Raw genomic sequence first — 13450 nt, forward strand, 5'->3', positions numbered from 1 at the left:
AGCTTCTCCTTTATATTAATCATATTTTGTTCTCATTATTTATTGAATTACATGCAAAAATATTACCTAGTAAAAGTAATACTTTTATATTAAATTTATAATCAATAATGCGCAGTATAATTCATATCGACATTTGTTATGAATGAAACTGCTTGGGACCAGTGTTTGTTTAAATGAGCTATTTATAGACTGAGGTCATAAGCTGTAACCGAGTGGTCGCAGGAATCCCGTTTCCGTTTAAACAACATAAACATTATCTAAGTGTTTCGATTAAATTTTAATTGCATGTATATTTTTGTTAAATACGTCTTACATTTCGCTTGATTTATTAGCTTTATCTCTGCAATTTACATATTTTGTGTATTCTGTCATTGAGTTTTACCTTAGCCCTATCAAAGACGAAAAAGTTCCATTCATACGGATATTTCATTCATAGGGGGCGAATTGATTTAGCTTCGTTATGTAAAATTTTCTAATGCTATCTGACAGGATAACAGAGAGCTGCCAAATTTTTTTATTTATAAATCGTAGGTGTTCACGTCTATTGCATTCGCTAAATAAATGGTATCGATCTGTTTACTCTCAGACCCTTGAATTTCATAAAAGCACTAAACTACTTATATAGCGTATGCACGGAGAAAGGAAGTAACGGCATTTGTAAGTAAAATTTCACCAATGTCGGTAAACGTAGTTGGCGAATTTGGGAAGGCTTCGCTTCCCAAAAATCGATATCGCCAAGCAGAGGGATAAATTTACCGATAAGACGGCGAACTCAACCTAATAATTGATGCCTAACACTTTGCACACTGATGTGACCTCTAGACCGGACGTTCATTAGGGAAGTTAATACAAGTCTTTTTCTGTAACGTTGACGAAAGCATGAAATATGCGGAATATGTCTGCAATATGAAATATTGAGACAATGTGATTGGTGCACGATTGAAGATAAATTACCACTTGTTTAATATGCTTGGTACCCATTCAACGAACTGCGCGTTTTAGGTGAGAAAAGTACGATCAAGACCATGGTTCTTGTAGCATACCTGGGGGTAGGGTATAACAAGTACAGTTGCATTTGGTGCCAGTGGTCTTGCCAATAACCTTCTTCCGCTGAGCACTTGAATCCATTAGCTTAAAGGTCTTAAAATTACTTAGAAAACATTTTATATTGTATTATACATTAACACATTTCTTAAACAACCCACGTTTTACACTTCCTGCTCATAAAATTATTTTTAAACCCAAGTACTTCGATTCATATGAGAAAAAAACATTCTTATCTTTTGAATATTGAAGATCAACCCGAATGTGTCACATGTCAAAAACCGCTAACTATTAAACATGTTTCAATCGACTGTGTGGACTTTGCTACAAAATGCATAACATATTATGAAGTTCAATCTTTGAAAGAGTTATTTGAAAAAGTTTCAGCCGGAAATATTTCATAGTTTTTAAAGCAGATAGTAATGTATCAAAAAATTTCTAAATTTGTACTCAAATTTTAATTTTATGAGTAAATTATACTTACCTGACATATGTACCTAAGGATTCCTTTCTTGGATAAAATTAACTCGCTGTACGGTAAAATACCGTATGGTGTAGGTTTTTAAACATACCCGGATATGATAACCTACGCATGCGCACACAGTTCTCTCCATTTCACGTGGGCGCATGGATAGTCACTTTCTGGCGTCTTAGAAGACACCAGAAAACTTAATCTGAAGTGGGGAAGGTGGGAGGGTTGTTACATATGTCAGGTAAGTATAATTTACTCATAAAATTAAAATTTGAGTACAAATTTAGAAATTTCATTTCCTAAATTAACAACTTACCTGACATATGTACCTAAGGATTCGATTTCCAAAGCAGTTCCTTCAAGCGGAGGTGGGTTCAGATGTCTGAAGTTTTCTGCATACCAATAAATATCCCTCCTTTTTACATATCTACACTATATATATATACACCTTCCATTAAAGAGCTATTTTGCTCTAACATTCCAATATATGCATAAAATCTGTATATATAGATAATTTCACAGTTAATCATCCAATTACTATACATCTACATGTATAAACTGTACAACATGCTTTCCTCCTGATTATTGCATAACACCAAATTATATACACTGTGACTCTTCAATATCCCAAAATTAACTCGCCAGGAAAGAAAGTTTAATCTCCCAGAAAATTCGCACTGAGATTTTTTAAATAAAATTTTACAAAAGTAGAAGCATGACTCCAATCTGCACTGTCCATTACATCTTTCAATTGTGCTCCTCTGAAGAGGGCCCAGGAAGGACCAATAGACCTAGTTGAATGACCCTTGACTTTTGGAACATCTTTATTGTTCATCTTGTATGCTTTTTGAATAGTTTTCACAATCCATGAAGAAATAGTTTGAGATGATGCACTGTTGTGCGGTTTGTTAACTGTCAAAAACAGAGACAATTTTTCATTTTCACCAGAAGATCTGAAATCTTCTGTTCTCCTAAGATATATTGTCAGAGCACGTTTTGGATCTAACAACTTACTTGCTGTGTATGCTGGAATGAATATTGTGCTACCTTGATGTGAAAACCTGTCCTGTTTGGATAAACCATGTCTTATGAAAGTTACACCTTTTTTCTGTACATTGACTGAATTTTCACCAAGTTTCAGTGATTGAAGATCTCCACATCTGCGGAAACTTGTAATGGCCACCAGAAAAATTGTCTTATATGTTACATATTTCAAACTTGCTTTCTCCATCGGTTCAAACGGGTGTTGTTTCAGCATACCTAAAAACAAGTAACAAATCCCATTCAGGTACTAGTCTACGAATAGGAGGTCTTTCATTAAAAACTCCTTTTAGGAGTCTTATAATGAATGGATGTTGTCCTACAGGGATTTTATCAATTGGAGGTAGAACCGATGAAACATTGAGCGGTAACCTGCAATAGTTCTGTATTTAAGCCCTTGTCTATAGAGATCAGACAGAAAATTTGCACATTGATTTAAAGATGCACAATAGGGATCAATCTCCCTTTTACAGCACCAGCTACTGAACTTCCTAAATTTGCATTTATAGTCCTTTTGAGTTCCAGCTCTCCATGAAGCATTGAGAAGTTTTCTAGTGTTCTTAGAAAATCCCTCTGCTTTGAATTGCTTGTTGATAGCCTCCATGCAGTCAGGTTTAGAAATTTGCTGTTCGAGTGTACTACTTTTTTCTGAATCAACAGATCTGATAAATTTGGTAGTTTGATTGGAGGTGCTATTAACAACTGTAGAAGCATTGGATACCAATGTTGCCTTGGCCACATCGGGGCTATCAGAAAGATTTCGCAATTGTATCTCATCATGTGAGCTAGAACTTTGGGTATAAGACAAATTGGAGGATACGCATATGCTATCATGTTTCTCCCAACTTATCGACAATGCGTCCTGTGCTAAGGCTTTTGGATGATTTATCCATGAGCAAACACAGGACACTGTCGATTCTCTGCTGTCGCAAACAAGTCTATTGTTGGTTCCGACCACATCTGAAACAGACTCTTGACTACTGTTTTGTTCAGTGACCATTCTGTCGACTGAATTTTGTGTCGACTCAGAAAATCTGCTAATACATTCATATGGCCACTGATATGAGCTGATTTCAACTTCATATTGTGGCTTAGAGCCATTGACCAAATATTCTGTGCAAGATTGCAAAGTTTCACTGAATGAGTACCACCCTGTTTGTTCAGGTATTGTACTGCTGTTATATTGTCGGAACGAACAAGAACTTGTTTGTTCTGCAGAACCGGGAGAAAATGACTCATAGTTCTGTACACAGCTTCTAACTCCAGGAAGTTTATATGCTGTGAACTCATGTTCTCTGACCAATTGCCCTGAACTACCTGATTGTTCACATATCCGCCCCATCCCGTTTTCGAGGAATCGCAAGTCATTGTTATTTCTGCTCGAAAACCCTCCAAAGATCTTCCCTTCAGAAAGTTTGCTTTGGACAACCACCATTTCAGATGTGATATGAGCAAAGGAGTACATGGAATGTGATAATCTAACGGTAGTCTTGCTGGGTTCCAGTTCGTTAACAAATGCAACTGAATTGGTCTCATGTACAGACGAGCATTCGGTACCAACTCTAAACAAGAAGCAATCATCCCTAGAATCACCAGATACTGTCTGGCTACTGCATGTCCCTGGATTAATTTTTGAATTGCTCCGACAAGAGCTATATATCGTTCCTCTGTCGGGCAAACAAGACCCTTGTCTAAATGAAAAACTGATCCCAGATAAGTCATTACCTGAACTGGTACAAGGGATGATTTGTTCTTGTTTATTATGAAGCCTAAGTTCAGAAGAAGATTGAGCGTTATCTCTCTTTCTCTTAAAAGTAACTGTTTTAGCTGATTTAACTGTAGCCAGTCGTCTAGATAAACTGACATTCTGATTGCTTTTGATCTCAGATAAGCTGCTACTACTGTCACAATTTTTGTGAATACACGAGGTGAAACGGTTGGGCCAAAGCAAAGAGCTCGAAATTGGTAAACTCTGCCTTTCCAACAAAATCTGAGATACTTGCGATGTTTTTTGAATATTCCAATATGGAAGTATGCATCTTTTAAATCTATTGATATTGCCCAATCTCCCTTCTGAACTAGGCCGATCACTTTGTTTAATGTATCCATTTTGAAGTGTTGCTTCCGGAGATACTGATTTAGAGGTTTCAGATTTATTACAGGTCTTAAATCTCCTGTTTTCTTTTTGACTAAGAAGAGAGTACTGTAAAAACCTGTTTGCCATTCTGATTTTTGGACAATTTCTATGGCATTTTTTTCTAATAAAGAATTTACTTCTTTTTCCATTAAATCTGAATTTTTTGCATTTGCAAATGTCTCCTTTATACCCAAAAATGGTGGTTTTTGAATGAACTCTAGTTTGTAACCCTCTTCTATAAGAGATAACACCCATTTGTCTTGAGTTATTTGTTTCCAGTTTTGTAGAAAATGACATAGTCGACCCCCTATCGGTATCTCCGGGTGCAACACTAACATATTTACCTTGTCATTGTTTTGTAGACCTAATTCCACTGGTCCTGGTTTTGTTGCCAGTACTGGACTGAAACGATTTGGTTCTGTTATCTGTCCTACTGTCAGATTTGTCGTATTTTGACTTGTTTCTGAAAGTTGACTGTGTTTGTGACAACTTGGGAATGCGAAAAGTTGACTGATTTTTGCCATAGCTAGTTGATTGTGCTGAAGATGTATAACTGGCTGTATATGGCTTTTTTACTACCAATTGTCCAGAATTGTCACTAGATTTGCGTTTCAACGGTTCCTTCCTGTTAAACTTTTCGGGTAATAAATCATCTAATGTCTTTCTTTTCTCTTTCTTTTGTTTAAGAGTCTTTTCTAAGTCTGCCCCAAAAACACCATCACTTGTTAAAGGTAAGTTACTCATAGTACGGGCATCATCTAGTTCAAATAAAGACGTATCACTCATAGCTACTTGTCTGCGTATGATATGGAAAAACGCCCCAGTACGTCCTAACTGATCTAAACTGCGAGTGCACATTGCAAAAATGTCTTTAACTTTCTGCACAATGTTAGTGTCCTCTGGTAACATGTTAATTAATGCACCAAGACCTTGTTGAATATATAATTGCATTACTATTCCCATATAGGCTGCCTGTTGGCCCCTGTAGGCTGTTTTCTCTACCATTTTGCATGGTTGTGAAAATAAATATTTCCCGTGTTTGTTAAAATTTGCCTTAGCACCATACTTGCGTACCAAACAAGATTCTATTAAATCGTCTAACGTTGGTACCTGTAAAAATTTTTCCGTCTGTTCATCTACCGGAAAAAGATCCTTATTTTCTTCAGCATAAGCTGTCACGTTGTTAGGTGAAGAAGAACGATAACTCTGTTCTAACACTTCTCTTTGTGATGTCTCAATGTTAATTCCTGATTTTGTTTCAGATTTTTTTATGCAAGCATCTTCACCAAAAATTTCTAACAAACATTTTTTGGTAACTGGATTTAAATTTTCATCGTCACTGCAATTTTCACTGTCATATTTGTCAAAATTTTCATTACCAGACGGATGTAAAGAAACTGTATCTTCGTCATCCATTTCAAAATTGGGGCTTTTACCATTCCCCTGGTGTTGTGCAGGTGTGGGTGGCGAGTCCTCTATGGGGCTTTTACCATTCCCCGAACTCATAGGTTCTTGTCTTTGTGACAAAGAAGCTAAAATACTGTCCATTTTATTCTCCATACTAGAAAATCTAGATTCAAAACGTTCTTCCAAAATGTCGACTTTCGACCGACGTTTTTTCGTACTCGTAGTTTTGGTTGTATTCCGTGACGAATTTTCACCGTCGTGACTATGAACTGACAAATTCTCCTCTTCATCAACTTCCGATGAAACATCTCTCTGAGACTGAACTTGTATTTCAGTCATATTAACACAGCGAGTCATAAACAAACAAAAAAAAATGTGTGTCTTCTAAGACGCCAAGAAAGAAAGTGACTATCCATGCGCCCACGTGAAATGGAGAGAACTGTGTGCGCATGCGTAGGTTATCATATCCGGGTATGTTTAAAAACCTACACCATACGGTATTTTACCGTACAGCGAGTTAATTTTATCCAAGAAAGGAATCCTTAGGTACATATGTCAGGTAAGTTGTTAATTTAGGAAATGAAATCTAATATTTCATATTTTTATTTACATCTTTGCAATATTATTATGTTTGTAGCTGATATTTTAACACATAAAAGTATATACATCTTACATAACTGATTTTGGATACGGTATGCCTTATATTTTTACATGGATGATTTTAGGTATGCTTTACATAGATGTTTATGCTTTACAGTTGGCGTTTGCAATATGACTTCTTGTCGGCGATATATGACCATTGTGTGTCGATTTGCCGTAAAACCCAACTCACTCACTCACTCACTCATTTCATGCGTTTTGAAAATTTACCTTTCTTCAAATCCTCCGTCAATCTTGCCCTTGTGTCCTCGCTCACATTACACGTTCCTGAAAAGTAAAAGATTTTAAAAGTAAAATTTAACTTCCACACTGCGCCTTACCTTCTATATGATATGTTAATATAAGTTCTATTGTAATAGTTTATAATATTTCAGGTGTGTGTTTATAAATCACATTTGTCCGATTTGTGAAGTTATGTTAAAACTACTACCTTTTCATCAATGATGCTGGTACTTTATCAATACACTGTCGGTATTGTATGGTCTTTCTTGACATTTGTTACTTTCTTGTATACTTGTGTTATTATAAACAGCTTTAAGTATATTTTGATTTTGCTGGGTTTAACATCACAACGGCAAATTTTAGATCATAATGCGACTTCAGAGATTTTCATGGAGGAAAGAAACCAAAGGTGCCCCTCCGTGCATTATTTCATCGTGAGCGGCACCTGGATAGAACCATAGACCTCCCGTAAGCCAGGTGAATGCCTTGCTCATATGAAGAATTTTACGCCCCAAGAAAGACTTTAATCCACATCGGCAAGTGGCAAGTGATTTGTAGTTAGAGACCTTTACTACTCGACCACAGAGTCCCCTTTACGTAAGTGGATCTTACCTTCAAACCCTAAACTCGAGGCGCACACCACTGCCACCTTTCTTTTCTCGCTAAAAGCAGCAACCTACAATTCACGAAACAATTTAAGATGCATGTGCATACATATTTAAGGATTTCTAAATCTAAAAATGTTAATCAAAAGTAAAACTGTATAGTCAGTATGATATCTGCAACGCGTTGAGCACACAATAGTTCGAACTCCGATGCATTGATCTCCCTTGCCGCTACGCTGAGAACGTAGCGGCACAGGGGATCACTGCGTAGGAGTTTGACAAGGCTATATACCAATAAAAGAAGTTGTTCTTTGTTTCATATAAGATCCAGCTACAGCAGAATAATTTTGAAAAAAGGGGTGTGGAATTATATGCAGTGAAATGCAAAAGATAATAGGTAAGGGAGCACAGAGCACCAAAACCACAGCCCCAGAGCCACGCATTTGCAAAGTAGGCCAACAACAAAAAGAAGCTGCTGTAATGGCAAAATATTTCAGACGGGTTGCTTCAAACATCCAACAAGTACATATTAATTTATGCTACATACAGACGGATGGGAGGGAAATGGTAAGGGACAAAATGTGGCCAGGTGGAGGGGGGCGGGAGGACCCGAAGAGGAATGTTGAACAAGGACGAATATACAAAGGGAATGCCACGTTCCTTAATAACAGTCACACTACAACGTAAACCACAATAGCGCAGACACTCATGTACCAAAGATAAACACACAACCACATCCAACTAAATAGCATAGAAAAACGAACAAGCAACACTTAAGAAAACAGTAGGGCACCGTTTTAGACTCACAAGCATACAAACGCACCCAGGTCGAGTAGGATAGCTCTCCTTATACTTTGTATAGTCGAGCTAAAAACGTTTTGTATGCGATAGTGGCTGTATTTTTCAATCGAGGTTGATGAAATTTAGTCAGAATGATTGCCTTGATCAAATCTAGGTCAAATTCGAATGTATGTCATCTTAGCTCAAAAACTAGGTCACTAGGTCAAATTGAAGAAAATGTTTGTTTACACACCACATTTTTGATCCAATCTTAATGAACATTGGTCAGAATATTTGTTTCCATGAAATCACTATGTCAACCATGTTTACACTGTAACAGTTATGGTGTGTTTCTAGGGCCATCTTGGCCCTCTTGTTTGTTTTTTGTTTTGTTTTTTGGCGAAAAATGTCACCATGTGTTCAAGTTTTCGCGTTTTTGCGAGTGTTTTACATCAGTTCAGCAAATGTTTTAATGCACAGAAGGTAAAATAAGCTCTACTTTATCAAAAATGCCACAGATGTAAAAAAAATCCATCGTGATTTCAAGTCTAAATCAGAAATTTACGGGATTTGATGCACCAGGTTTAGCGAAATTATCACCTCATGTGCTAAAATTTGTTCGAAAATAAAAAAAAAACAAGGAGCTGCGTTCAATAAACGCTTGATGCCCCCAGTGGCATCCTTGTCGATAGATTTTGCACCTAAGTCCAAAACGAGGTCAAGGTCAAGGTCAAACTGAGGTCAGGTGATGTTTGAAGATGAGGAATGGTCACAGTTTACATCTGTATTAGTATCAATTCATTCTTGTAAGGGGTATTGATGCTAGACGAAACGGTCCCATTTGGTTATCCAAGAGATGGCCCATATAAAGCAACCTAAGTCCAAAATGAGGTCAAGGTCAAGGTCAAACTGAGGTCAGGTTTTGTCTGAAGATAAGGAATGGTCACAGGTTACATCTGCATTAGTATCAAGTCATTCTAGTAAGGGGTATTGATGCTAGACGAAACGGTCCCATTTGGTTAACCTCGTACGGACGGACGGACGGATGTACTCACGGTATGATACTTAAGTGACCTTTCAATGATAAATTTTAGCCACATAAACCCAAAAATTAGTCACATAAACCCGCTTTTGGACACTTTTTAAAGTGACTGTCATATAAACAAAGAGTCCAAACCCTAACCTGCTAGACACTCAAGTACCAATTCGTTAGCCTGAACGGACGGACGGACGGACGGACAATCACTATATGCCTCCCGCATCAGTAGATGCTGGGGGGCATAAAACAACAAGAGCTGACACAGGAGACAACGCGCTCGAACATTTCAATGCTGGATAGTGAAACTATGCACATTTAAGGAAACTGGAGATGTCACTGGAGAGTTTAATGAATCCAATGGTGGATGAAAATATTGCACAATAGCTTGAGTCTTTGTCAAAAATATTAAGTAATAAGAGATGTAAAGATAAAATGTATAAAAACACTATATAAGTATAATGGTTAACCAAAAGTCATACAATATTTATGCAAGAATTATGCACCTTATATGTCATATGATGTGAGTGATGACGTGGAATAACTACTTCAAGTTTGAATCAAATGCATTTCCTTATAATAACTGAGATATAGTGACAATCCATCAAAACTTACCTTGAATTAAAGTACAAGGGCGCATAATTAATAAAATATTGGTGACAGAGTTATAGCCCTTGTGTCATATGATGTGGGAGATAATGTAGAACAACTATTTTAAGTTTGAATCAAATCCATTTACTAATAGTAAGAACTGAGATAGAGTGAAAGTGCATCAAAACTTTAACCTGAAATTTTATGTAACAAGAGCTGTCCGTAAGACAGCCAAGCTCGACTATTCGAAATATTGTCCCAGAAGCAGGAAAATATTACCCAAAAAGGTTAAATATCAAAGAGTTTTAAGTTCAAAAGGGGACATTATTTGACCAAAATGCATATCAGAGTTATGGGACTTGCTGCTATCAACTAGTTTTATAACCTCAAAGGCACATGTGAAGTTTCAATTCCATATCTGCATTAGTTTTGGAGAGTCCAAAAGGGGGCATAATTTGCCCAAAATACATGTCAGAGTTATGGGACTTGACCCAGTGAGGTTGGTAATTGATCTAGAAAAAGTAAAAATAAGTTTCAAATCTATATGCCTTTTAGTGATAGCTGTACGTACTTGCACGCAAAACTTTAACCAGAATTTTCTTAGTCCAAAAGGGGGCATAATTTGGCCAAAATGAAGCTCAGAGTTATGGGACTTGGTGCTATCAACTAGTTTTATAACCCCAAAGACACATGTGAAGTTTCAATGCAATATCTGCATACGTTTTGGAGATAGTAATTTCCAGGTAAAACTTTAACCAGTGAAGTTGGTAATTGACCTAGAAAAAGAAAAAATAAGTCTCAAAGCTATATGCCTTTTAGTAATAGCTGTATGTACTTGCATGCAAAAACTTAACCAAGGTGTGACGCCGACGCCAGGGTGAGTAGAATAGCTAGAATATTCTTCGAATAGTCGAGCTAAAAAGGGGGAATAAGTCATGAAAAATTTGTGACAGAGTTATGCATTTTGTGCCATGAGATGTTGGTTATGATGCTGAACAATTATTTTCAATTTGAATCAAATCCATTTAGTAATAAAATAGATACACTGAAAGTGTACCTACACTTCAATCTACAATGTAATTTAAAAGGGGGATAAATCATGAAATATTGGTGCCAGAGTTATGGCCCTCATGCCAGATGATGTGAGTGATGATTTGGAACAACTACTTTAAGTTTGAATCAAATGCATTTCGTAATAACTGAGATATCGCAAAAATGCATCAAAAATAACCATGAATTCTAAATCAAAGGGTGCCTAATTCCTAATGAAATATTGGTGCCAAAGTTATGGACCTTGTATCATATGATTTGGAAGATAAGGTGGAACATCTATTTTAAGTTTGAATCAAATCCATTCCGTAAGAACTGAGATAGGGGGAAAGTGTATCAAGACTTTAACCTGAAATTCTAAGCAAAAAGGGGGATACTTTATAAAATATTAGAACAAGAGTTATGGTCCTTGTGTCGCATGATGTGAGTGATAATATTGAACAACATTTCATGTTTGAATCCAATACATTAAGTAACTAGAGCTGCTTTTGAGAAAAGCGAATGTCTCCCACAACTGCCTAATCATCTAAATAGCAAGTCAATCTTTATGTACTGTTTACTCACTACAAGTCAAGGGCAAGAATTCCAAAATGCCTGGACCGATTTGGCTCATTATCGAACTTTTCTGAGGTCTTATGGTCAAACACATTTTGTTCAGTTAGGTGAAGATCGGATGAGAAATGTCTGACTTAGAGTGCGGACAAGTGTAAAAAGGCCGATTTTTCGGTTATTCAAGGGCCATAACTCCAAAATGCCTAGACCGATTTGGCTATTATCGAAGTTGGCCGAGGTTTTATGGTCAAACACATTTGTTCAAGTTTGGTGAAGATCGGATGAGAAATATTCGACTTAGAGTGCGGACAAGTGTAAAAAGGCCGATTTTTCGGTTATTCAAGGGCCATAACTCCAAAATGCCTAGACCGATTTGGCTAGTTATCGAACTTGGCCGAGGTCTCATAGTCAAACACATTTTATTCAAGTTTGGTGAAGATTTGATAAGAAATGTTCGATTTAGAGTGCGGATAAGAGTAAAAATCCCGGTTTTTGGTAATTCAAGGGCCGTAATTTCAAAATGCCTGGACCGATTTTGCTAGTTATCGAACTTTGCCGAGATCCCATAGTCAAACACATTTTGTTCAAGTTTGGTGAAAATCGGATGAGAAATGTTCGAATTAGAGTGCGGAAAAGCTTTGTGATTGACAGACAGACAGACACACGGACACACAGACTGGAGTAAATCAATATTTATTTTATGCTTTAGTGTGATATACTGAGATATAAGTGAAAAATATATTTGATAATTTCACAATGAAAAATATCAAATTATATTTTCACTGTTGGACTACTTTTAATCGGTACCCTTAAGGTGCCTCAAACAATGTCAATCGTTACAGCAATTATCTAAAATTCACTGAAACGGAAGGTCGGTTCTGTCGGTCTTGCATTTAATTTGAAGACTTTCGGGTAAATTCGTGCACAGCCCAGCAAAAACAGTCAATGAATAAAGAAAACCACAAAACAGTATAGTGCCAGGCAAGTAAACAAATATCCTATTTTCCATTCAGCTGTTCAGTGCGATATCCTATCCGAATGTCTGTTCAATGGGTCTTCTTGCATTTAATTTGAAGATTTTCAGGTGTATTTATGTACAGCCCAGCAAAAACTGTCAGTGAATCAAAAAAAACACAAAGCAGTATTTTGCCAGGCAAGTAGACAAATAGCCCGTTTTCCATTCAATGCGATGTCCTATCTAAATCCTACTACACTTCGAATGAAGCCGTTTTCGCATTCGCCGAAGCCGTTCAATGAGAATTTTCTTTTTCTTTTTCTTCACCATTTCAACAAATTAAAAGAATAGCACTTTACTCTTGTCAAGAATAAAAATAATTCCAGTATTTGTATCCAAAACAAGACAAATCTATTCTTCGATTCGAGTATTTTATCAAAATGGTGGTCGTATCGATAGAGGCTGATCACTACCAAATAGAATGGAACCTTGACGCCACCACCGCCGTCGTCATCGCCGTCGGAAAAGCTACGCCTTAGTCCGCTGTCAGTTCCTTATGTCGCAGGCGAGACAAAAACTGTCCTTCAACACTCTAAATTTGTTATTTGACAATAACATTAATATTAATTTAACTAGGAACTTGTTAATAGCAAATTAGTACTATTTTACACGCCATATTGGATTTTGAAACCAGTCTTTTGTGTAGGCTGATCACTACCAAATAGAATGTAAGCCTCCGCTGGACTAGTCACAAGTAGTCCAAATATAAATAGTACTAATCTTTTTTCTTTTCCTAGTGCATGTTCTCGGCAGCAACGTGCTTACTTTTACCCTACCGCGTTTCAGTATGTATAACTTTGCATTCTATTGAAATCGGCATGTTCCTATCGCATGCTAG

The 13450-nt window shown here is 36.8% G+C and overlaps 2 protein-coding genes across 3 annotated transcripts in view; one reads left to right on the forward strand and one right to left on the reverse strand.

The window, feature by feature from the left end:
* LOC123538539 (probable E3 ubiquitin-protein ligase MID2) overlaps positions 1–13450 on the forward strand; it is a 148073-nt gene that overhangs the window by 95333 nt on the left and 39290 nt on the right. The window lies entirely within an intron of this gene.
* Positions 1807–6625, reverse strand: LOC123532228 (uncharacterized). Its single transcript, XM_045313615.2, has 2 exons — positions 5039–6625; positions 1807–2776 (listed from the first exon to the last, which is right to left on the reverse strand). The coding sequence occupies exon 1, from the start codon at positions 6456–6458 to the stop codon at positions 5043–5045; it is 1416 nt and encodes a 471-aa protein (XP_045169550.2). The 5' UTR covers positions 6459–6625; the 3' UTR covers positions 1807–2776; positions 5039–5042.

Source organism: Mercenaria mercenaria, chromosome 18 (genome assembly GCF_021730395.1).
Source record: "Mercenaria mercenaria strain notata chromosome 18, MADL_Memer_1, whole genome shotgun sequence".
Lineage (NCBI taxonomy): Eukaryota > Metazoa > Mollusca > Bivalvia > Venerida > Veneridae > Mercenaria > Mercenaria mercenaria.

What these genes read in the sequence shown, in the direction of transcription:
- LOC123532228 (XM_045313615.2), bottom strand. Translation starts at nt 6,458, where the DNA reads ATGACTCGCTGTGTTAATATGACTGAAATACAAGTTCAGTCTCAGAGA.